Here is a 22,035-nt window from a genome sequence, read left to right as displayed (position 1 = left end):
TCCTGCACGACCCCGACCAGGGCTGGGGATCCAACCCGCAACCGAAGTACATGCCCTTGACTGGAAATTGAACCCACGACTCTGATCCTCAGGCCGCTGATGCTCCAACCGCTGAGCCAAGCTGGTCAGGTCCCGCCTTGGGTTAGCTGGTCGTCTGACAGCCGTGTGGAGGACTCGGGGCCCGGGTGAGGGCGGCCCGGTAGGAGGCCGTGGCGTCAGCGGTCCAGGCATGGGGCTTTGGGTAAGGACAGGAAGTGGTAGAATCAATACCTTCTGAAGGTGAGACAACAGGACTTCCAGGTGGGCTACATACAGGCTGTGAAAGGGAAAGGAGCCAGGGCGGCCCCACCCCAGGACGCCGGCTGCCCTGGGTGCTTGCAGGTGCCTGGGGAAGGGCGGCCCCACCCCAGGGAGCCAGTGCTGCCACACACCCTGCCAAGGGGGAGCCCCTGCCCGCCCCGACCCTGGGTGGGTCACAGACACCCTAGCACATCCCTCACTGGACAGGCAGTCACAAAGCAGTAACACTTTTATTCCCATCAGGATGCTGATGGCACTTGACCCTTTACAGATATAAACGTTAGGACAGAGGAAGAGGGGTGGGGCAGAGGAGCCCCCATTCCCGATGCCGCCACCCCTCTCCCCTTCCCTCGGTGCCTCCAGACGAGGCAGGAGGGCATCCTTGGCCAGGGCTGGCCTCCCGGGCTCCTAGGCAAGGGCGTCTGCCGCAGACCTGAAGGTGAGAGCGAGACGCTCGGGCCCAGCGGAGCTCTTCTGCAGACAGCGAGGGGGGGGGTGTCCCCTGGCGACCAGTCCTGGGCTTTCAGCACCCCACTGAGGCCTCAGGGGGGCCCATGCTGGCTCCGCCTCTCCTCCAGTGCCCTGCACACCCACATGGACACCACGGTGGCGTTTCCATCATTGAACTGCACGATGAACGGGTGGCCCTGCGGGGAAGAGGAGCAGACTGTGACAGGCAATCCCGACTCTACTTCATGACACTTGCCAGGCCTGTTCTCAGCCCGGACCTGATTTCTTCTCCCCTCTAGCCCGGTGAGGCACGGGGGGCAGCGATCTACCCTGATGCACAGCTGGATGACGGAGCCCAGGCGGAGCCGTGACAAGCCCATCTGGAGCACCCCTGACTCTGCCTGGTCTGGCTCCCTGCTCCCGAATTCCAGCCGCCCCAGAGCGCCGGGCGGGGCGGGCGAGGCCTGTCTGCACTCCCACCGCCCGCCCCCCAGCCCAGCCTCTCCCCAGCAGCTGGCCAGCCTCGGCCTGGCTCCGAGTGGCCAGCGTTCCAGTCCGGTTGCTGCCCGGAGACCACAGAAGCACTCGTCAGAGGCTATCTTAATCCCTTCCCGGTTTTCCTCACTGCCGAGCCCTCTATGAGTAAGTCAGGATCTACACGTGGAGGGAAGGCAGGCGTGTCAGCAGGAGAAGGGATGTGCTGGTGTGTGCAGCTGCGTGGTCTGGATTTGGGGGGCCGGTATTGTCTCCATGGGGCCTGTCCCTGGCTCTAACCTACTTAGCCCACAGGCAGGCTGAGTTATATTTAGCCGGTGCCCTCCCTGCTGCCCTGAAGAATCAAGGTTCACACTCCCAATCTTAGGGCCTCCTGGGAGTTCCCAGGGAAGGGCGGGAAACAGCAGGGGCAGCCACAGGGTGACCCTGGCCACAGGTCACAGGTGGGAGGAGATGGAGCAGCACTCCCCCCTCCCTCACGCAGCGGCTGTGACGGAGCACCGGGCAGCGCCCTCCCCTCCCAAAGCGTGAGCAGACACTCAGGAAGCCACAGTGGCTGAGCAGAGAGAAGGGGGCTCCCTGTGCCTTTCGCTCCCCAGCTCCTTTTTCGCCTTCCAAACTTATACCTCCAGCTGCTCCGCTCCTTCCTGCTTTCTATGCCCTTCCTGGGCCTCTCCCTGCGCCCGAGCTGGCTCTCCGGGCTGCCTTCCCCGCCCACCCCAGGCTGGACCTGCAGGCCTGACAGCTGCTGCTTCCAAATGAGCCGTCACGTGGCCCCGAGGGCCGTGGGCCCAGGGCTTGGATGGCCTGGGCGCCCAGACACCAGGGCAGGGAGAGGCTGCTCGGTCAGACCTGAGATCGCTGAGGACAAGAAGAAAGCCCGGCTTCCTCACTCTGGGCTGACACCGTGTCCCTTTACCCAGCTGTCCAATTCAGGCAAGAAAACCATCCCTGGAGAATCCTGCATAGACCAGGGTAGCTCAGAGGCCCACAGACTTGTCAGAGGTACCAGGGGGAGGAACATCAGCTCAGAGGGTGCTGGGGGGGACCCAGCCCAAGGCCATCAGGGAGCTCGTCCTGAAGCCCAGCTGGGCACCTCCTGTGGGGGCTTTCAAGGTACCTGCAGGACGCCGAGGGAGCAGGCCTCTGGTTCAGACTGCTGCTGGGAAGGGGAGGGGGAGACCAGGTGGGTGGGTGTCCCACAGGCAGCGGGTGGGGTAGGGCTGAGAGGAGAGGCCAAGAAGGAACCCTCTCTGGGCTCCCATGTATCCGCCCCCCATGGATGCGCCCAGCCGGCACCTGCCTTCCTACATTGCTGCCTAGAGGAGGGAATTCCTCCTGAAGCCCGTGTGTGTGCTTCCTTTCCAGGAGGCTCAGGAGAGGCGACCCTGTGCCCTTGTGAAGAACAAAGGGAGAAGCTGTGCAGGAGCCGAGGGGCCCCTCCCGCCCAGCCCGGGGTAGCAGTGTCACTCTCCCAGAATGCCCGGTGACTTTGGGGCCCATATGCTCCGTCTCGTTGTCATCTGTTCGGAACAAGCAGAGCGGAACTGCAGGGGAGAGAGGCGTCCCTCCAGTTGGGAAGGCTGATGGCCGCGCCGCAGGAAGTGCCGTGCCCCAGTGCCCTGGGAGGCGGGCGGAGAGGGTGGGCACGCGGCTCCGGTGGAGACTCTGCCCCTTTCCTGCCCCCTTGGCGGGGAGGTGACTTCCATCTCCTACGCATCCCTGATGGTTTATACCACCTTGCAAGGGAGTGACCTGGACAAATGGTTCTGGCCCCAGCTACTGCTGACTGGTTTGGGAGGGATGAAAGGGGGGACCACAGAGGGAGACAGACAGACAGACATGGAGGGGAGGCCCAGCCTCCCCAGGCAGTCTGAGGGGCCGGTGTGGGACATGGGGGAGCAGGGCTGGCAGAAGGGTGTTGGAGACCCCGGGGCCATGACACCTGGGCCTGGCAGCTTCTCTGCCTGCAGGGTCCATGAGCACCTCGCAGTCTGGGGTAGAGGCACCAAGTCACGTGGGCATTTAGAGATGAGGACATGGTGGACCTGACCTGGCTCCCTGAGCTGGGACTGGATCAGAAGTCTCTGTAATCCAAACCCAGTGCCCGGGACACTCCGGAGAGGACCTGGGGTGGGAGAATCGACACCCAGTTGCAATCTTCCCTCACCTGATTTTCACCATGTGATTCAGGCCCGCCTGGCCAGAGGCGGACCGAGGTTGCAGGCTTCAGGCCTAATCCATCCGGGTCCTGACCTCACTGGGAGAGTGCTGTCCCAGGGGCTGGTCACTGACCAACTCTCCCTCCTCCTATCAGCCCAGTGTTGAGAAGCAGGGAACACCCCCCCCCCCCATCTCACAGAAGAGGAAACTGAGCCAGGGGAGGGGAGGAAACTAGGCTAAGTGCTGGGGCTGTACTCCGATTTCTGGTTCTACTCTGGTGTGTTTGCAGGGCTGGGCTGCATCCCATGACCTGGCATGTATGTTCTCATCTCCCTGTGGCCAATGCGCCTCCTGCTCTGACACGGGACGCAAGGATTCCTCATGAACGTAACGAGCAAACAAGACCTGGTGCAGCTCTGGAGAAAGCATGAAGTCACTCGGCCACCGTGAGGTGCCTGTGCTCCCAGGTGGCTCCGGCAGGCACACGCTGGCCAGCCAGCTGCCAGGCCAGGCCAGTCCTGGAGGTGGATGGGAACGGCACCGACAGCGCTGGGAAGGAGAGCAGTGCATTTGCCCAGGGCTTTGTCCTGATTTCCCCCGAGTCCCACACTCACTCTGGAGGTACACACAGCTATGCATCTCCACCTACCAGACGAGGAAACAGACACTCGGACCCACTGACGCAAATGACTGGGCTGAACTCATAACGTGAGTGTCCAGACTCCAAGTGCCAGGCGTAGGACCATGTGTCCACCTGCACCTGCAGCCAGAGAGCCAACCACGCAGGCCCTGCTCCAGCCTCCTACAGCGTTTGGGGGACACGTGCATCCCTCCAGGCAGAGAAATCCAGGCATGGACAAGCCCTCTCAGCCCCATCATGCTACAAGGAACTGTGGGAGCATGGCGTGGTCCACCTCCCTGGAGCCAGCACCCCACCCAGGCCAGACACGCAGGCCTCTGTCCTCACACAGAGCGTCAGTGGCCACTCTGAAGAGGCTGGTGGGCACGGGCCAGGCCAGAGCGCCGGATGACCTCACTGGCCTTGTCGCAGGCAGTGGGAGCCACTCTCATTTTCGGATTCTCTCAGGGGCAATTGCAACAATTAAGTCGGTGCGGTATTATGGTCCACACACTTCACCACAGAAGATGGGAGACATAATGAAGGGAAAAGAATGGGACTGTATGGGCAAGATGGATCTAAAAGTGGGACACGGGGGAGAGAGAGGAGAGTCAACGACAACCAAAGGCAGCCGGTGTCACCTGGCGCAGACGCCCCCGTAGTGGGGCCGAGAAGCAGGTGGTGCCAGCGCCATGAAGGGGCCTGGGGAGCCCCGCCCCCCGTGCAGAGCAGCTGCGGCGCAGCACGCGCCCCCCTCTGGGCACGGTGTCCAGTGTTTCACTCGGGCTTGACTCCTCTTCTGCAATAATGTCCCTCGTGTTTGCCCACCCGTTTCACTGTGCTGAGATGCCTTCTGATGACTGACAGGACACTCCCGACCCCTCCCACCGAAGGTGGGGCCTGCTGTGGGGGGTCACCTGAGGCTCAGGTGTCTGGGCTCCTAGTGCAGCCCTCCCTTGGAGCACAAGCTGGGTGGGTGGTCTACCTGGTAACCCAGCGTCCCCGGTTCTCCATTCCTTCTCTGGGTCTGCACTCTAGAGAAGCAGGAAAATGGAGGCCTAGGCCTGAAAGACTTTCCCGAGCTGCTGAGACCAGACCCTGGAGGTGGGAGCAGAACACTTAGTAAAAGGAGGTGCCCAGGAGAGTCCACTCCCCTAACCTACGAGCCCCTCCACGGGGCCTTTCTTCCTGTGCTCCAGCAGGTGCCCCTCCCAGATGGGACTGTGCCGCACCTCGCCCACCCCCAGAGCACACACCGATTCTGCCGCGGAACCATCACTTGAGCCCGTCTTACCCTAACACCGGCCTGGAGCCCCCAGCGGGGGAATCACACAGTGGCTGCCAGGACGTTAGGAACTGAGTGGTGGGAGACTGCTTCCCCGGGAGCCTGGTGTGGACTGGGGTGGGCAGGCCTAGAGAGGAAAGCCCCCCAGCGGAGCCTGCTCGGATCCTGGCCCACAGGACTCCCCTCCCTCAGGGGGAGCCCCAGGCCACCGGGCACCTCCTTTCCCAACTCTGCACGGGAGGAAATGCCAAGCACCCACACGCCTGTTTTGAGAAGCCAGGCCTGGCCCAGTTACACCCCAGCCAAGTCCAACAGGAGCACGGAGCCCGACAAGCTGCCACAGCGGCCGGCAGGGGCAGTCCGGTCAGAGGGCCTGAGGCTGAAGGGGCTGTGTCAGCGCGCTGCCCATCAGCCCGGTGTCCCTGCAGGAACTACGAGCCTCGTCTGAGGCTCTCCGCATGTCCCTTTGGGGGCCCAGCCCTAGCGGCAGGGGCGCCGACTCTCAGTCCTTCTCAGCAATAATGGAGAAAGTAGAATTTGATGGGACCTCAGAGACCCTTGGAGTCAGAGGGTCCAAGGTGTTTGACTCAAATTGTTAAGAAAGATTTGTAACTGTATTTGTACAAACCTAATTAAAAATAACATACACACTCCTCTGTGTTCAACTCAAAATGTTGAAGCCTCAAAGATGACTTTATAAAGAAGTGTCTAGAATGAATACTGACATATTCATGCTGCAAAACCCCCACTTTTTTCTATATTAATATTGAGGCTCTGCATTAGTTTTACATAATAAAGAGCTTCATGCCCATTTCTCCAGGAGATAACTTCAACCTAGAGAAGTTAAATGACGTGTGGGCGGGTGCACAGATATCCGTCTGCCAAACTGCTGACGGCGCAGGGCAGTGGGCAGCCTGTATGTGAATTACATGAGCAAATAAGCCCTAATCATCCCAGGGTCAACTCCTCCTTCCACGTGTCACCAGGGGAGACAGGAAAGAGGGCTGGGGCTGAGGTTGAGGGGGGCCTCCGTGAGCGACTCAGCAGGCAGAAGCTCAGGCATCTCAATAAAAATTCTTCTCTTTGCTCCTCGGTGGGGTGAAGCAAGGAGCCAGCAAACCTTCTCTCGCCACCCAAGGAGTTGGGAAGGCTTGGGAAGGGCCGCAGCTGCCTCACCTGTAGGAGACACCACTACAGGGCGAGCCCCACTCCCCTACATGAAGGACGGTTAGCACTCCTGAGCCCTGCCTCGGGGAGGGCAGCACTGGGAGGAGGACTGACCAGGCTGGGCTGGGCCTCCTGACCTCGGGGCAGGCTCTTACCCTCGGGCCTGCAGCCGTTCACCCGACAGGGACCCAGTGGTCCATTCCCAGTAAGGCTATTTGGGCCACACTGGTGACGCATCGCTCAATCCAGAGGCGAAGCCGACACTCCATTTTGTCATTTCCTGAGTCTCGTATCTTAGCTGGTTTTGAACATAGGGAGGCATGTGCTGGACTCCCCGCCCCCACCAAATACACTGTTCTCCAGGGTGGGTCGTGAGGACCAGACAAGGTGCCTGACTGCGGACGGTGCTTCACAGACACGTGCATTTCCCGCTCAGAACACAGTGGGCGGCGGCGGGCTGAGGGCGGGAGCCCTACCTGCTCGGGAGCTGTGGACGCTGCCCGTCTGCCTAGCCTGGCTCAGCTGGCAAACGCCGCGGCGCAGCTTTCCGCGGCAAGATGTCTGTTCCAGGACCGTGCTTCTCAGCCCCTGGTTTTTAAAGCTTTCCCATGGCTGGAGGGGAGGGGCGGGTCCCAGCCCTTCATTTTCTTTTAAAACCTCAGAAATGATTTGTAGTGGTGACATCCCATTTCAATCAACCTTCTTGAGTTTATTCTTCACAACTGCTACAGAAATAGATGTTTCTCCCCAAATATTCAATGGTTAGCAGCAAACTGCTTACCTCCAGCCATCCTAAACTGTACGCAGGCATCTAAGGGGTCAAAGAGCTCGCCACCTTTCATCTGAACAGATCTATGTGTTTCTACAAAGTAAACGGTCAGAAAATGGCCCATTGAGAGAACACGATGCTTCCTGAGATCTCTCTCTGAGTCACTCTAGGGCCCGTGCTGACAGGGCAGCCCCAGGACCAGAGCAGAGTGGTGTGGGAGGGGGCGCGGGGTGACTCCAGAGGGCCGGGGGCAGGGAGTAAACATGTGGGAGCCAGCTTTCAGGAGTTGATGTCAGAAGGAGCTATGTGAGTGGCAGGATGGTGCCTCTGGCCCATTTAAGGGGAACTGTGGGGGTTGCCCTGGCAGAGAACTGAGACAGGAATGGGGGAGAGAGGGAGGACGCCAGCTCTCCCAGGCAGTCTCCAGCTGGGTAGGTGCCCAGAGGAGTCAGAATCAGAGGGCACCAAGGGAGGCCTTACTCCCCAGTGCAGAGGACTCCCCAAGAGGTGGAATCTGCAGCTGTCCACGCAGTGAATATGCGGCCAGTTACAGATGTCCAGATGTTCAAGGTCTGTTTCTGGGGGATGGCTGTGTCGTGGTGAGGCTAAAGGTGCAATGCTCAGAAGGATGGACTCTGTCCCGCCCTCTTGAGATTTTTTTTTTATCCTCATCCGAGGACACTTTTCTATTTTTTGTTCAGATAGAGTGGAAGGAAGAGAGAGAGAAGCATCGACGTGAAAGGGACACATCGAGTGGCTGCCACCCGCACGACCAACCAGGGCCGGGGACAAACTGCAACTGAGGTACGTGCCCTTAGTGGGAACCGAACCCGGGTCTCTCTGGACCGCAGGCCAATGCTCTAACCGCTGAGCCAAACCGGCCAGGGCCCGCCCTCTTGAGATTTGATGTTGGAGCTCTGAGACCTCGGCTGTGTGCACGTGCTCACGTGTGTGTGTGTGTGTGTGTGTGTGTGTGTAGGCATGTGAGCGCACAGAGGGTGGGAAGAGACAGTGAGAACCAGTACAGTTCCTGGCACAGTGGGAACTCGGTGAGTGCTGAAGGTAACAGAATGGAGTGGTTCTGGCAGGAAGCGAATGAAGAAATGGTGAGACACTAAGACAGCCTAAAGGCTTTACCTCTACAAAGCCCTCGCCATGACAAATAAAAGGGAGCATTTTTTAAAAAGCATAGCTTAATTCATAAAAAAGAAGTCTGCAAGCGTTGAAAATAAAGTAGGAACTGAAGCCTTGGCCAGTTTGGCTTAGCGGTTTGAGCGTTGGCCCGCAGACCAAAGAGTCGTGAGTTCAATTCTGGTCAAGGGCATGTACCTCAGTTGCGATTCAGTCCCTGGCCCTGGTCGGGGTTGTGTGGGAGGCAGCCAATTGATGTGTCTGTCTCATGTTGATGTTTTTCTCTCTCTCCCCCTCCCGCTCTATCTGAAGATAAATGGAAAAATATCCTCGGGTGAGAATTAAAAAAAAGAGGGAACTGAAAACCAAAATTCTAAGTGTATGAGTGCAAGTCCTGTGGCCCTACAGAGAGCTACTGGATACAGGAATGCAGGACCTGGACAGTAGAAGGAACTAAGAACAGGAGACACGATCCACCTGGGGAGATGAACACGAGACCCTGGACAGAGCTGGAACTATAGGAGGGGTGAGCTGGGAAAAGTCTGCCCACCAGCAAAGGGGATGAAAAGGTGGCTCTGAGGGATGTTCCCCAAGAAACACAAAACTGAGGCTAAGCCTGTGTACGTCTGTGGTCTGAGAACCCACCTAGGCTGATAAAATAATACAACACTGGTCTTGACCTAGTGATACTCTGAAGTGTGTCTCAGAAACATACAAAAACCCATTCTGGGGCAATACTTCTGAGATTCAAGAATGTCCACAGTTAATTAGCCCCACTCAGTACGTGCTCACAGTAAAAATTCCAAAACTCGAGGAAACAGTTCGCGATGGTCAAAGGTCAGCAGACACAACATACAGGAAGGTTAGAGTTCTCAGAACTGAGATAGTAGAAAAATAATTGGAAAGAAAATGTAAAAAAAAAGTATATTTAAAAAGATTAAAGCCATAAAAGGAGACACTGAAATACTAAGAACAAGATAATATAAAAAAGATAACAGAGATTTGAAAAATAATCAAATGCAACATAGGAATAAAACATACAGTCACTGGAAAAAAAACAAAAACTCTTTGTGGATGAGCCAGGCATCAGATTAGATAGAGCTGAGGAAAAAGTTAATAAACTAGAAGAATAGTTTGAGGAAATTAGCCAGAGCACAGTAGAAGAGAGAAGAAAAAGTTTTTAAAATGTTAATGAGAAAAGCCCAGAGGAGAGACTGGGAACAGATGACACGGAGCGGGGCAGGGGCAATATCCAAAGAGATAATAGCTGGAAATTCTGAGAACCAATGAAAGATGTAAATTCTCAGATTAAAAAAATCACAATCACAATTATCTCCAAGTAGAATAAATATAATGAAATCTACACCTGGAAAATTGCAGGGAAACTGCAGAATACCAACACCAGAGATGTGAAAGGCTACCAGAGAGAGGCATGTTGCCTACAAAGGGCAGGGATTAGCACTCAGCAGATTCTCACCAGCAGGCGCAGAAGCTGGAGGACAACAGAACACCTTCAAAGTCCTGGAAAAAGCTGCCAACCTAAACTTCAAAACCTAATTAAACTAACAATCAGGAGTCAGGGCAAAGTGAAGGCAGTCATAGAACAAAAACTCAGTTTTACCACCCACAGACTCTCACTGGGAACTCTTAATGTACTTCTGGGAAAGAAAAAAAACAAACAAAACTGAGGAGGGGGAGGAAGTAGGATACACTAGCAATGAGGACAAAATTCCTGGCAAACATATGGCTACATTAAACAAACACAGATTATATAAAATGATGGCAACAGTAATAACTAATTTTGAAACTAATTCTACCTGAAACAAAGGTAAGAGATTGAGTCCAAAGCTGAGTACTGCTTGGGAAGAGGGTATATTTAGTGATTAACCTAAGGAATTGCTAAATTAAGTTAAAAATTCAGGGATAATCTGCCTAGCCGGTGTGGCTCAGTGGATAAAAACAAAACAAAACACAAAGGAATTAAATAGAAAGATACCAAAGAGATAATCAATTAAAAAATGCTGGTTCCTCCTACTCTGCAGAGAATTTTGCTCTAGTGAGACATCTAATTGTGGACTGTGTGCATATACTAGGATGAGAATAACCGTGCTCATAGTTAGTTGACCCATAGGGTGGAGGTGACTTTAATGAGTATGTAAACATTTGTTAGACACCCAGAAGCTTGTGGGAGGAGCTCGGGCAGGTCAGAGCAGGCTGATGGGAAACTCAGGTAAAGATGCTTTTCTTTTATCGGAACCACTTAATTGATGATTGCTTTACTTTTTTTTTTTTTAAATTTGGAAATCCAATAAAGGAAAGGACTGTGCCCTTGTGGGGAAAAAAAATGCTGGTTCTTTAAAAAGATAAGTAGATTAACCTCTGACAAAATTGGTAATGAGAGAACACAAGCAAATATCAGGAATAAAAAAAGAATACGCCCAGCTGGTGTGGCTCAGTGGGTGAGCATCGACCCATGCACCAAGAGGTCACTGGTTCAATTCCCAGTCAGGGCACATGCCCAGGTTGTAGGCCCGATCCCCAGTGGGGGCATGCAGGAGGTGGCCAATCAATGTTCTCTTTCATTGATGTTTCTATCTCTCTTTCCCTTTCCCTTCCTCTCTCTCTAAAAATCAATAAAGAAAAAAAATATATATATATATAATATATATATATTATATATATATATATAGCCCTGGCCGTTTTGGCTCAGTGGTTAGTGTCGGCCGGAGGTCCAGAGAGACCTGGGTTCGGTTCCCGCTAGGGGCATGTACCTCGGTTGCAGTTTGTCCCCGGCCCTGGTTGGTCGTGCGGGTGGCAGCCACTCGATGTGTCCCTTTCACGTTGATGTCTCTCTCTCTCTTCCTCTCCCTCCCTCCCACTCTATCTGAACAAAAAATGGAAAAATGTCCTCGGGTGAGGATAAAAAAAAATATATATATAAAAAAAGAATATATAACCATAAATCCAGTAAAAACTTAAAAATAATGGCACACCGTATGAATGCCATAGGCCCACTTATTTGAAAAGGCAGAGTGATGACTCAATAGCAAAGAGCGAGAGCAAGATGGGAGAGTGGTGGGAAGGGTGCTGGTGGTGGTGGCTGGGAGGTGCCAATGAGCGAAATATCACCCCTGGCAGGTGAGTCACAGGTTTTGAGCCCTGGTATCACACTTTTAACTTTTATTTTATTTTATTATTTTTTTGTTAATCCTCACCTTAAGCAATTTTTTTCCCATTGATTTTTAGAGAGAGTAGAAGGGAGGGAGGGAGGGAGGGAGGGAGAGAGAGGGAGAGAAACATCTATGTGAGAGAGATACACTGATCGGTTGCCTCCTGCACTCACTGTGTCCTGGACACGGCTAGGGGATCAAATCTGCAACCTAGGTACATGCCCTTGACAGGGACTTGAACCCAAAACTCTTTGGTGCATGGGCCAATGCTCTAACCACTGACCCACACCGGCCAGGGCTTTTCAAAGCCCTTTCTATCCACGGTCTCATCTTACTTTAAGAAGCATCCAATTAAGTACAGGCCGGTACCTTAGTAACAGATTATCTGTTATTACCTTAAATCTACCTTAGTAACAGACTTTCTAGGCTAATGTGGAAATTTTTTTTTTTTTTACTTTATTGATTTTAGAGAGAGAGGAAGGGAGAAGAAGAGAGAGATGGAAACATCGAATAGCCTTCTCCTGCATGCCCCCCTCTGGGAATTGGGCCCACAACCTGGGCATGTGTCCTGACCGGGAATTGGACCGGTAACCTCTTGGTGCATGGGTCGATGCTCAACTGCTGTGCCACGGACTAATGTGGAAATTTTTGTTGCTATTAAATCAACAACAACAAAAAAAACCAGAGATAAAAAAATTGCTAAAGACACTAGACATCAAAATTTTGGGCAATTAGGTTTAACTGAAGTATCATCTTTCTTTTTTTTTTTTTTTTTTTTTTAATCCTCACCCGAGGACATTTTTCCATTTTTTTGTACAGATAGAGTGGGAGGGAGAGAGAGAGAGAAACATCGATATGAAGGGATGCATTGAGGGGCTGCCACCCGCACAACCAAGCAGGGCCGGGGACAAACTGCAACCGAGGTACATGCCCTTAGCGGGAACCGAACCCAGGTCTCTCTGTACCGCAGGCCGACGCTCCAACCGCTGAGCCAAACCGGCCAGGGCTGAAGTATCATCTTTCTTACTCTTTTCAGCTATGATGCCTCAGTCTGTGAGCCTCATTCAATTCAACGGAATGGGCTACTGTTGGGGGTAGTATAGGGGTGCCCAAGGGGTTGGCTGGGGCAGCCCTTTTGGAAAATTTGTAGTAAGAGCATAATCAAGGCCAAAGCTATCACACCTGGTCTATAAAATTCAGGACTGAAAACTCCCAGTTACTCTAGAGTTTCTGCTGTCAGCAACCAACGTTTTCTATTTGAAACTACCTTCTCCCTTTTACAGGAAGTCCATAATAAGAAAGCAAACCACTTGAAAATTCTGATCATATTGTGTCCCAGCAGCAAGTAAAAATCATCAATAGAACCCACTTTTAGCCTTGAGCAATATTTTCTAAAACAAAACACAAAGAACCTGTGGTACTTAACTATTCTGTTATTGATTTACTGTGGTTTGCAAGGTAATGTTGAAGAAAATTAAATGTAGGGAGGCCTGAAAAGCGTTTCTGTGGCGGTGAGCGGTGCCCTGTGTTCTGTGAGGCAGTGTCACTGGTCACACGCACAGTGAAGGACTGGGACGCGCACTTCGTCCGCTTACAGATGAGCTGGCTGCCTGTGAGGCCAGCCGGCTTTCACTGTGAAGAAGGGCAGGTCTTCCGTCAGTCACAAGCTTGCTCCAGTTTACAAGAAGTGTAGCGGCTTCTACGTGCCTGGCTCTACAATGGATTTAGAGCCTAAAAACTTCACTGGGTGCCTTCGTGGCTTATTTGGTCTTCTCAGAAAACAACGAAACTTGGACAATTTGAAGTCCCTCCTAACTACTGATTCAAGAGCAAAGTGATCATATTGTTTCTAACTTGGTCATTTATATGCAACATTATCAAGTGGTATATATTTCCTATTTAGTGAAACAGCCTAGTTTCAAAACCAATGGCACCTGACATATCAACAGGTCATCATAATTTGATACCCTGAGCTAAGACTAAAAATCTTAAAGTTAAACTAAAACTGGAACACTACTTTTAGCTAGTCCCCTGGGCCTTAATTCAAGCCAATTTTCTGGTATTTTAGACTTAATGCTAATAAGCTTTGTATCTGGTTTCCCAATAAAAAGTATATAAAAAAAAGAGTCAAATGGAAGACAGGAAAGAAAGGGCTGTTGGAGAAATAAGGACAAGATTAAGAAATAACACCTATTAGCACCTCCATACAATAAAAACACAAACCAGCTTGGTGTTAACCAGGGTAGGGACAGAAGGCCCCACACGGTAACACCAGGAGACACTGGTCCAGCAGAACACAGCAGTGGACAATGTTCACAATGGTGAGCTGAAGACATTTTTTGAAAAAGCTAAGTCCCGATGCGTGTAGTCTGTTTAAGAGGATAGGGAAGCCCGGCCGGTGCAGCTCAGTGGTTGAAAGAGGACCCATGCACCAGGAGGTGGCTGGTTCAATTCCCAGTCAGGGCACATGCCCAGGTTGTGGGCTTGATCCCCAGTGGGGGGCATGCAGGAAGTGGCCAAAGACCCCGAATAACCACAGCAATCTTGAAAAAGAAGGACAAAGTAGGTGGGATCATAATACCAGATATCAGGTTATACTACAAAGCTACTGTAATCAAAACAGCCTGGTACTGGCACAAGAACAGGCATATAGACCAGTGGAACAGAACAGAGAACCCAGAAATGGACCCAAGACATTATGCTCAATTAATATTTGACAAAGGAGGCAAGAGCACACAGTGGAGTCAAGACAGTCTCTTCAGTAAATGGTGTTGGGAAAATTGGACAGCTACTTGCAAAAAAATGAAGCTAGACCACCAACTTACACCATATACAAGAATGAACTCAAAATGGATAAAAGACTTAAATGTGACCCGTGAATCCATAAAAATTCTAGAAGAAAATGTAGGCAACAACATTTTGGACATCATACGCAGCAGAATTTTCAAACATCACCTAAGGCAACAGAAACAAAGAAAAAAATGAACACATGGGACTACATCAAACTAAAAAGTTTCTGCACAGAAAAAAATACAATCATCAAAATGAAAAGGCAACCCACTGTAAGGGAGAGCATAATTGCCAATGACACATCAGATAAGGGGTTAATTTCCAAAATATATAGAGTGCTCATACAACTCAACAAAAGGAAGACAAATAACCCAATTAAAAAAATGGGCAGAGGAGCTGAATAGACACCTCTCCAAACAGGACATACAAATGGCCAAGAGACATATGAAGAAATGCTCAACATCACTAATCATCAGAGAGATGCAAATCAAAACAACTATGAGGCATCACCTCACACCTGTCAGAATGGCCGCCATCAACAAATCATCAAGCAAGTGTTGGCGAAGGTATGGAGAAAAGGGGACTCTAGTACACTGCTGGTGGGAATGCAGACTGGTGCAGCCACTATGGAAATCAATATGGTGTCACCTCAAAAAAATAAAAATTGAACATCCATTTGACCCAGTGATCCCATTTCTAGGAATATACCCTAAGAAGCCTGAAACACCAGTCAGAAAGAATATATGTACCCCCATGTTCATAGCAGCACTATTTACAATAGCTAAGATCTGGAAACAGCCCAAGTGTCCATCAGTAGACAAATGGATAAAAAAGTTGTGGTACAGTCCTCGCCGGTTTGGCTCAGCAGGTAGAGCTTTGGCCTGCGGTCCCGTGAGACCCGGGTTTGGTTCCCGCTAAGGGCACGTACCTCAATTGCAGTTTGTCCCCAGCCCTGGTTGGTCGTGCAGGTGGCAGCCACTTGATGTGTCCCTTTCACGTTGATGTTTTTTCTCTCTCTCTCTTTCCCTCTCTCTCCCTCCCACGCTACCTGAACAAAAAATGGAAAAATGGCCCTGGCCGGTTTGGCTCAGCGGTTAGAGTGTCGGCCTGCGGTCCCGAGAGACCCGGGTTCGGTTCCCGCTAAGGGCATGTACCTCGGTTGCAGTTTGTCCCCGGCCCTGGTTGGTTGTGCGGGTGGCAGCCACTCGATGTGTCCCTTTCACGTCGATGTTTCTCTCTCTCTCTCTCCCCCCTCCCACTCTATCTGAACAAAACAAACAAACAAAAAAAATGTCCTCGGGTGAGGATAAAAAAGAAAAAGTTGTGGTACATATACACAATGGAATACTATGCAGCTGTAAGAAAGAAAGATCTCTTATCCTTTGAGATGACATGGAGAGACCTGGAAAGTATTATCCTAAGCGAAACAAGCCAAGCGGAAAAAGACAAATACCACATGATCTCACTTATTTGCAGAATATAATGAACATAACAGTCTGAGGAATAGGATAGACCCAGAGACGTGGAAGTAGGGTGCAGACTGACAACCCTCAGAAGAGGGGGTGGTGGGGGGAGGGAAGAGGTATACCACAGAACTTATATGCATGTCACATAATCAGTGGACATGGACAACAAAGCCAGGGATGGGGTGTGGGGGATGGGGAGGAGGGTGGTAATGGGGTAAAAAGGGAGAAACATCTGTAACAACAACAACAACAAAATTAAAAAAGAAAATACTGCCCTGGCCGGTTTGGCTCAGCGGTTGGAGTATGGGCCTGTGGTCCAGAGAGACCTGGGTTCAGTTCCTGCTAAGGGCGGGTACCTCGGTTACAGTTTGTCCCCAGCCCTGGTTGGAATCGTGCGGGTGGCAGCCACTTGATGTGTCCCTTTCATGTCAATGTTTTTCTCTCTCTCTTTTCCTCTCTCTCCCTCCCACTCTACTTGAACAAAAAATGGAAAAATGTCCTCGGGTGAGGATAAAAATAAATAAATTAATTAAAACAAAAAAGAAAATACTAAGGGGAAATAAAAATGATCCCAAGGTCACACCTGGCAAGCAGAAAGCTAGGCATTGAACCCAGTCTTATGTGAATTAAAAGCCAATCTCTATTTTCTTTATCAACTAAAAAAAAAAAAAAAGAGGACAGAGACGTGTATCATACATTTAAGAAGACCTGTTACCTATAATCTTTTTTTGAAAGTTCTAATTTTATTTTCTTTATTTTATATTTTTTAATCCTCACCCAAGGACACATTTCCATTTTTGTTCAGATAGAGTGGAAGGGAGAGAGAGGAAGAGAGGGAGATAGAGAAACATTGGTGTGAAAGGGACACATCGAGTGGCTGCCTCCTGCAGGACCCCGACCAGGGCCAGAGATGAATTGCAACCAAGGTACGTGCCCTTGACCGGAATTGAACCCGAGACTCATTGGTCCGCTGGCCGATGTTCTAACTGCTGAGCCAAACTGGCCAGGGCAAAAGTTCTGATTTGAAAAAGAACAAACTTTGGTTATCTGAATAATTTCCTCCCGTGGAGCCGCTCATCCACTGACGGTGCTGAATAAAAGACGTGCCGCCCTGAGCATACAATGTCAGCACTAAACACGGAGGGAGGCCTCACTCCGCCCCGCCGCGCTCAGCAGTGTGATGTCACAGGGCAGGCAAGCCTTCAGATCTTCCGAATTCAGGAAAGAAATATGGGGCCACTTAGGGCCCAAGTTTATCTTGGCTTCCTTTGCAGAGTTTGATTACTTCTAAGATTTATGGTCAAAGTAGAGGGAAAAAAGAAATATCTCACAGAGCAGATTTATAACCTCATCTTGCTGGCCTTTTTCCATAATAACATTAGGAATGACATCCTATGACAGAATCTTGGCATGACTGCAGGGCAACCAGGAAACTCGGTGGGAAGTTTTATATTTTGGGGTTTGGAGCGTTCTGTACTTGCAAAGGTCAGGTGGGAAAGAACCAGGGAAATGAGCCGGGGACATGGTCAGAGAGTGAGTGTCAGCTGGTTTAATTTTCTGTGTCAACTCTGAAAATTAGATAAACAATGACAAACCGAGCTTTTTAAATGAACTTGTCACTTGTGATTTTCTTGACGCAGGGTAACATTTTTCAAGTCCTGGTAGTCCTAAAGACAGATTTAACCCCTGAGAGGTTTACCTAAGTGTTCTGAAGTCCCCGCATCTGAAAACAAAAGATTGAGTCCAACACTATAATCCTTAAAAGAAAAACTAATTATCCTTGAAACTTAAATACTTTTCTCCTAACAATTAAGGAAACTTGGCCTAGAGCCAAAAGGTCCACCCTTACGTAGGACAGTCTCAGCAACTTCCAATTTTTTCTTTCTATCATCTTCCTGCCTGCCTAGACCAACTCACCCCTCAACAGGGCCGTCTGCTCTTCCAGTCACTGTTCTAAGGGACACTGCCTCCCTCGAGCGGGCGGGGCTGGCTCTCCTCGCACAGATGCGGTGCGCTCCTCTGCCCAGGCTGCTCCGGGTTACAAAGATGTGGGGTAGAACTGGCCTGACTGTGATATGGTTGTGCTATTGTAAGTCTACATTTCGTCCAAGACATGCTCCTGGTGCTGAGGGGAACAGACCAACCACTCTGTTTAAATAGCTGTCTTTATTAGCTATGCTATAAGGAAATTTATTCAATGATAACCCAGCTTGAATATGTTGATTTGGAGAGAGAATACATGTATTTACAGATACCAGCACTTGAGTAGGGTCTTTGATTTCACAAAGTGCTTTCAAGGTCATTATTTAATTCAAGTGTCGTAACCACCCCAAGAAATAGCTAGATAGCATTTCTGTTACCATCTCTGGTTTGTGGATTTGAAAACGAGGTTCAGAGAAGTGAAGTGATTTGGCTAAGGCAGAGTTGGGGTTTAGGCGGGCATCCGCTCCAGAGCCTGTGTGTGTGGTTATAACATGGTGACAGCAGTATGCCAGCAGCAGTGTGAGCGCCTGGGTGTCTTCGTTCATGTTACGCCGTACAATCTCCAGCCTGTCAGAAGTAGACGCTACCCTATTTTCTAAACAAGGACACTGAGCTCCAGGGCTGTTAGGACGGCTACAGGCTGAAGTCTCAGGGCTGGCCTCGGCCCGGGTTCTTAGGCCCCACACTGTTACTCTTTCCAACTGGGGAGGCAACCCCCTGCTGACAAAGCACAGGTGCCATGGTGTGCCCTGCATAAAAGCATGGAACAGGTGATTTAAAGCCCTCCGACCCCTAAATTCTGAGGCCCTTTCCCTTTTCAGTGTAGAAGAGTCTCCTTTTCCATAGTTTCCCAACCTTCAAAAGCAGCTCCGCTGCCAGCAAACCGTTGGGAAGAAAACTGTCTGATTAAACAGTCACAGGACGGTCTGAGTGACTAACGAGAGCACCGGGCAGTGTGTGTTTGAGAAGAGGCTGCTGGGCCAGCCAGCTGCACCTCTCATTTCTCAGGTGACCAGAGTTCTCGGGGTGGGGGGTGGGGATCCTAGGATCCTGTGGATTTCAGTCTCCAAGGTGGTTTCCCCACCAGTTCTGGGAACTCTCTCTTCTGTAAGATAAGGGAAGCAACACCAACCTCACAGTAAGGCTGTGTGACAAATTCCTAGCACAGAGACTGTCACGGGAACCGTTCTAAAGTCATGACTGTCGATGGCCTAAGCTTGGCAGTACCTGCACTCCTGTTCTAAGGTAATTTTTATAATACCTAATGCATGCTCAGTGCCAAGTGTGGAAGACACTGGACCAGCTCTCCTGACAGCTGCACACCGTGTGGCTGGATGGGCAGTAGAGAATTAGGGGCCTGCTGTCCATGTATTAATTATGGACCCTTACCACTCACTGAGCAGCCCTTCTCTTGCGCCTCAGGCCTAAAGACCCAACTCACCGCCCCATTTAAAACAAGAATGAGCAGCCTTCTTTGGGTTCAGAATTCCGTGTAACTAAAACACAAAACAGAAAAAAGGCATCCCAACTGTTGCACCCGTGCACAGACTATAGATAAGACGGCAGTGCCCTCAGACAGCATTTCAAATACAGTTTATTAGTGTGCGATATGAAAAGGGTATTTTTATTGCATGATATAATGCATTGGGACCTTGGGCGCTCTGTGGAAAGACCTCACACTCAGAAGTGTAATAAACCCGTAGTCCCAAAAACATTATACTGTACATTAACCTATCATTAATGGCACATTAGGGCTAGGGGCATTGCACGCTTGCTGGTCAGGGCTCCATCAGGACAATGTTGAGAAAACCACACAGTCTTCCCAGGCTTAAAACAAATAGAGAAAATAAATATTCCTGATGTCTACAGGCAGCTTTAAAGGAAGTTCAATCCCAGCTCTCTGCCTTGTAATTTCCAAGCCTGCTTTTTTTTTAAGAGAGGAAGACACACAACTAACAAAAGAAGAAAACAGCCCTCTTGCAGTTTACCCTCAGCTATTGGTTGTGCAACCTCATGCTGGCTCAGCAAGGTCACAAGCAGACAGGCACCTTTGGTAGAGTAAAAGCAGCCCAAAGGATACCTGGCCTGGACCACAGACTAGCAAGGTAGAAGGGGCCTCAGAGAAATGAAGGCTCAAAAAGATTAAGTGAGACAATGTATCCAACAGAAAAATGAGCCAAGTGTGCGGAAAAATTACAGGTAGTCCAGCCTGTGTGGCTTAGTGGTTGAGTGTTGACCCACACACCAAGAGGTCACGGATTCGATTCCCGGGCATGACCCATACCCAGGCTGTGGGCGTGAATCCCCGGTGGTGGGCATGCAGGAGGCAGCTTATCAATGTTCTCTCTCATCGACGTTTCTCTCTCTCTCTCCCTCTCACTTCCTCTCTCTCTAAAATCAATAAATAGAAAAATATTTTTTAAAATATTACAAATAGCCACTAAACTTACAAAAGTGTTCAACTTCATACTTAATAAAAGAATGCAAATTAAAACAACTCAATATCATTTGCCACTGATCAAAATGACAAAGATTAAAGTCTGATAATTCAGCATCAGAAGAGGTAAGGGGAACTGGCCTCTCCTACCCAGTACACACACTGTCTTCACAGCAAAGACCTGGAAATGGCTACAATGTTCTACAGCAGGGCCCTGGTTATATAAATGTTGTATATCCATGCTGCGGAATACCATGTAGCCATTAAGAAGCATGAGGTAGACTTTCATATGACATGAAAAGTTCTCAAAGATATGTTAAGTGAAAAAGCAAGGTGTAGAAAATAATGTTAACATTCTAGATGAGTACACAGACTGCTGTTAACAGTGCTTAACTTTGGAGTGTGGGGCTGGGGGCCACAGGGGATGTTGGAAGAAGACTAACTTCTTACTATATACCCTTCTGTACTATATGCATGTTTAAACACAATTTAAAACTAGCATTAGAAAATGATGAGGCAGAAGCAAACATTTTGGAGGAACTTCTTATTTTCTAACTACTATGCTAGGTGTTTTATGTGCAAAAAGCCGAAAGAGTAAGTTGGACACTATGATCCCTTTCCCATGAAGTAGAAACTGGTTTCAAGAGGCAAAATAATTTGGCACCCAAGGCAAACTTGGCAACCAAGGCTCAAACACATGAAGGGAAGTATTTCCCTAATTAAAAATAAATCAGCTTCAAAGGACAGCCAGTGTAGTTTCATCAAGAGGTGGCCACAGCCCTGGCCGGTTTGGCTCAGTGGTTGGAGCGTCGGCCTGCGGACCAGAGAGTCCCAGGTTCAGTTCCTGCTAGGGGCATGACCAAAAAAAAAAAAAGAGGCGGCCACAGATCAGCAGAATCACAAGGTGAGAGTGTGGACAGCAGCATCCTGGCAGCCCCCCCACCTCCCCACCAAGGACTGTCTGTGCCAAGTCTCTTGTTGCTGCAGAAAGTTAGCTCTGCTTCCTCATTCCTCCATTCTTCCCAGTAAGAGTCTTGTGTTTTTTGGGTAACAGACTTTGAAGCGACATTTTAAATGCTAGATTTTATTTGTCCTAGGGTCTGCCAGCACACACTGTAATTAAAATGTTGATTAGTAAACAGTTTAAAATATGACAGACAATGCAGTTAAAGCCCACAGTTAGGTCAATATGTGATTTAGATTTGCCATTTAAAAAAAATCTCATTTAAATTTTGCATACATTAATCACTACCACACTTCAAGGTTCTGATATCCACCTGACTACAATATTAAAATAAAACTTGCTGCCCCAGGGAAATCCTACTTATTCTTAATTGTTTCGAGGCTTTGATGGGCTTTTAATCTAAGATTAATTTATGCAATTTTAAATAACTCTTCTTATGATTAATAAGCTTGAAAATTAAAAGGAGTCTAAAGCAATTATAATGAGCATTTGGTCATAACCTCATTAGAAGAAGGAGTGAAGGATACAGCTCTGGAATTCTTACAAGACTACAATTTAAGGTTACTTTTAGAGAAGTCAAACATAGTTCCTGAAATTGCAAAGGCAGGTTAGCAAAGGTCAGTGTTAAAATGACGGCTAGCTAGATTAGCATACTAATGATTTTCCCTGATAGTGACAGAAAGGACATTGAAGAGAAGATGCAGAAAGAGAGACAACTGACATGTTGCCAAGAAGCTACAGGCTCTAAACTCAGTTTCCTATTCTGGCTGGAGACCTTCATGGAATTTCAGAAAGAGCCCGAGGGTTAGGACATCCCTATTCACAACCAGGGAGTGTGGTCCACGG

The 22,035-nt window shown here is 49.8% G+C and overlaps 1 protein-coding gene across 5 annotated transcripts in view; it reads right to left on the bottom strand.

Annotated features, from left to right (window-relative positions):
- Positions 1 to 564: 564 nt before the first annotated feature.
- The window catches only part of MAP2K5 (mitogen-activated protein kinase kinase 5), a 266,821-nt gene continuing 245,350 nt past the window's right edge, over positions 565 to 22,035 (bottom strand). For 4 of the 5 annotated variants that reach the window (XM_036265405.1, XM_036265421.1, XM_036265397.1 and 1 more), the window contains one exon: positions 565 to 947. In XM_036265405.1, the coding sequence (XP_036121298.1) occupies positions 843 to 947 (105 nt within the window). In that variant the 3' untranslated portion in view covers positions 565 to 842. The remainder of the gene's footprint in view (positions 948 to 22,035) is intronic. The other variant, XM_036265444.1, reaches the window with a different exon arrangement.

Source organism: Molossus molossus, unplaced genomic scaffold (genome assembly GCF_014108415.1).
Source record: "Molossus molossus isolate mMolMol1 unplaced genomic scaffold, mMolMol1.p scaffold_m16_p_1, whole genome shotgun sequence".
Lineage (NCBI taxonomy): Eukaryota > Metazoa > Chordata > Mammalia > Chiroptera > Molossidae > Molossus > Molossus molossus.
The sequence above is the reverse complement of the archived record's forward strand: the minus strand, read 5'-3'. Positions and strand labels throughout refer to the sequence as shown.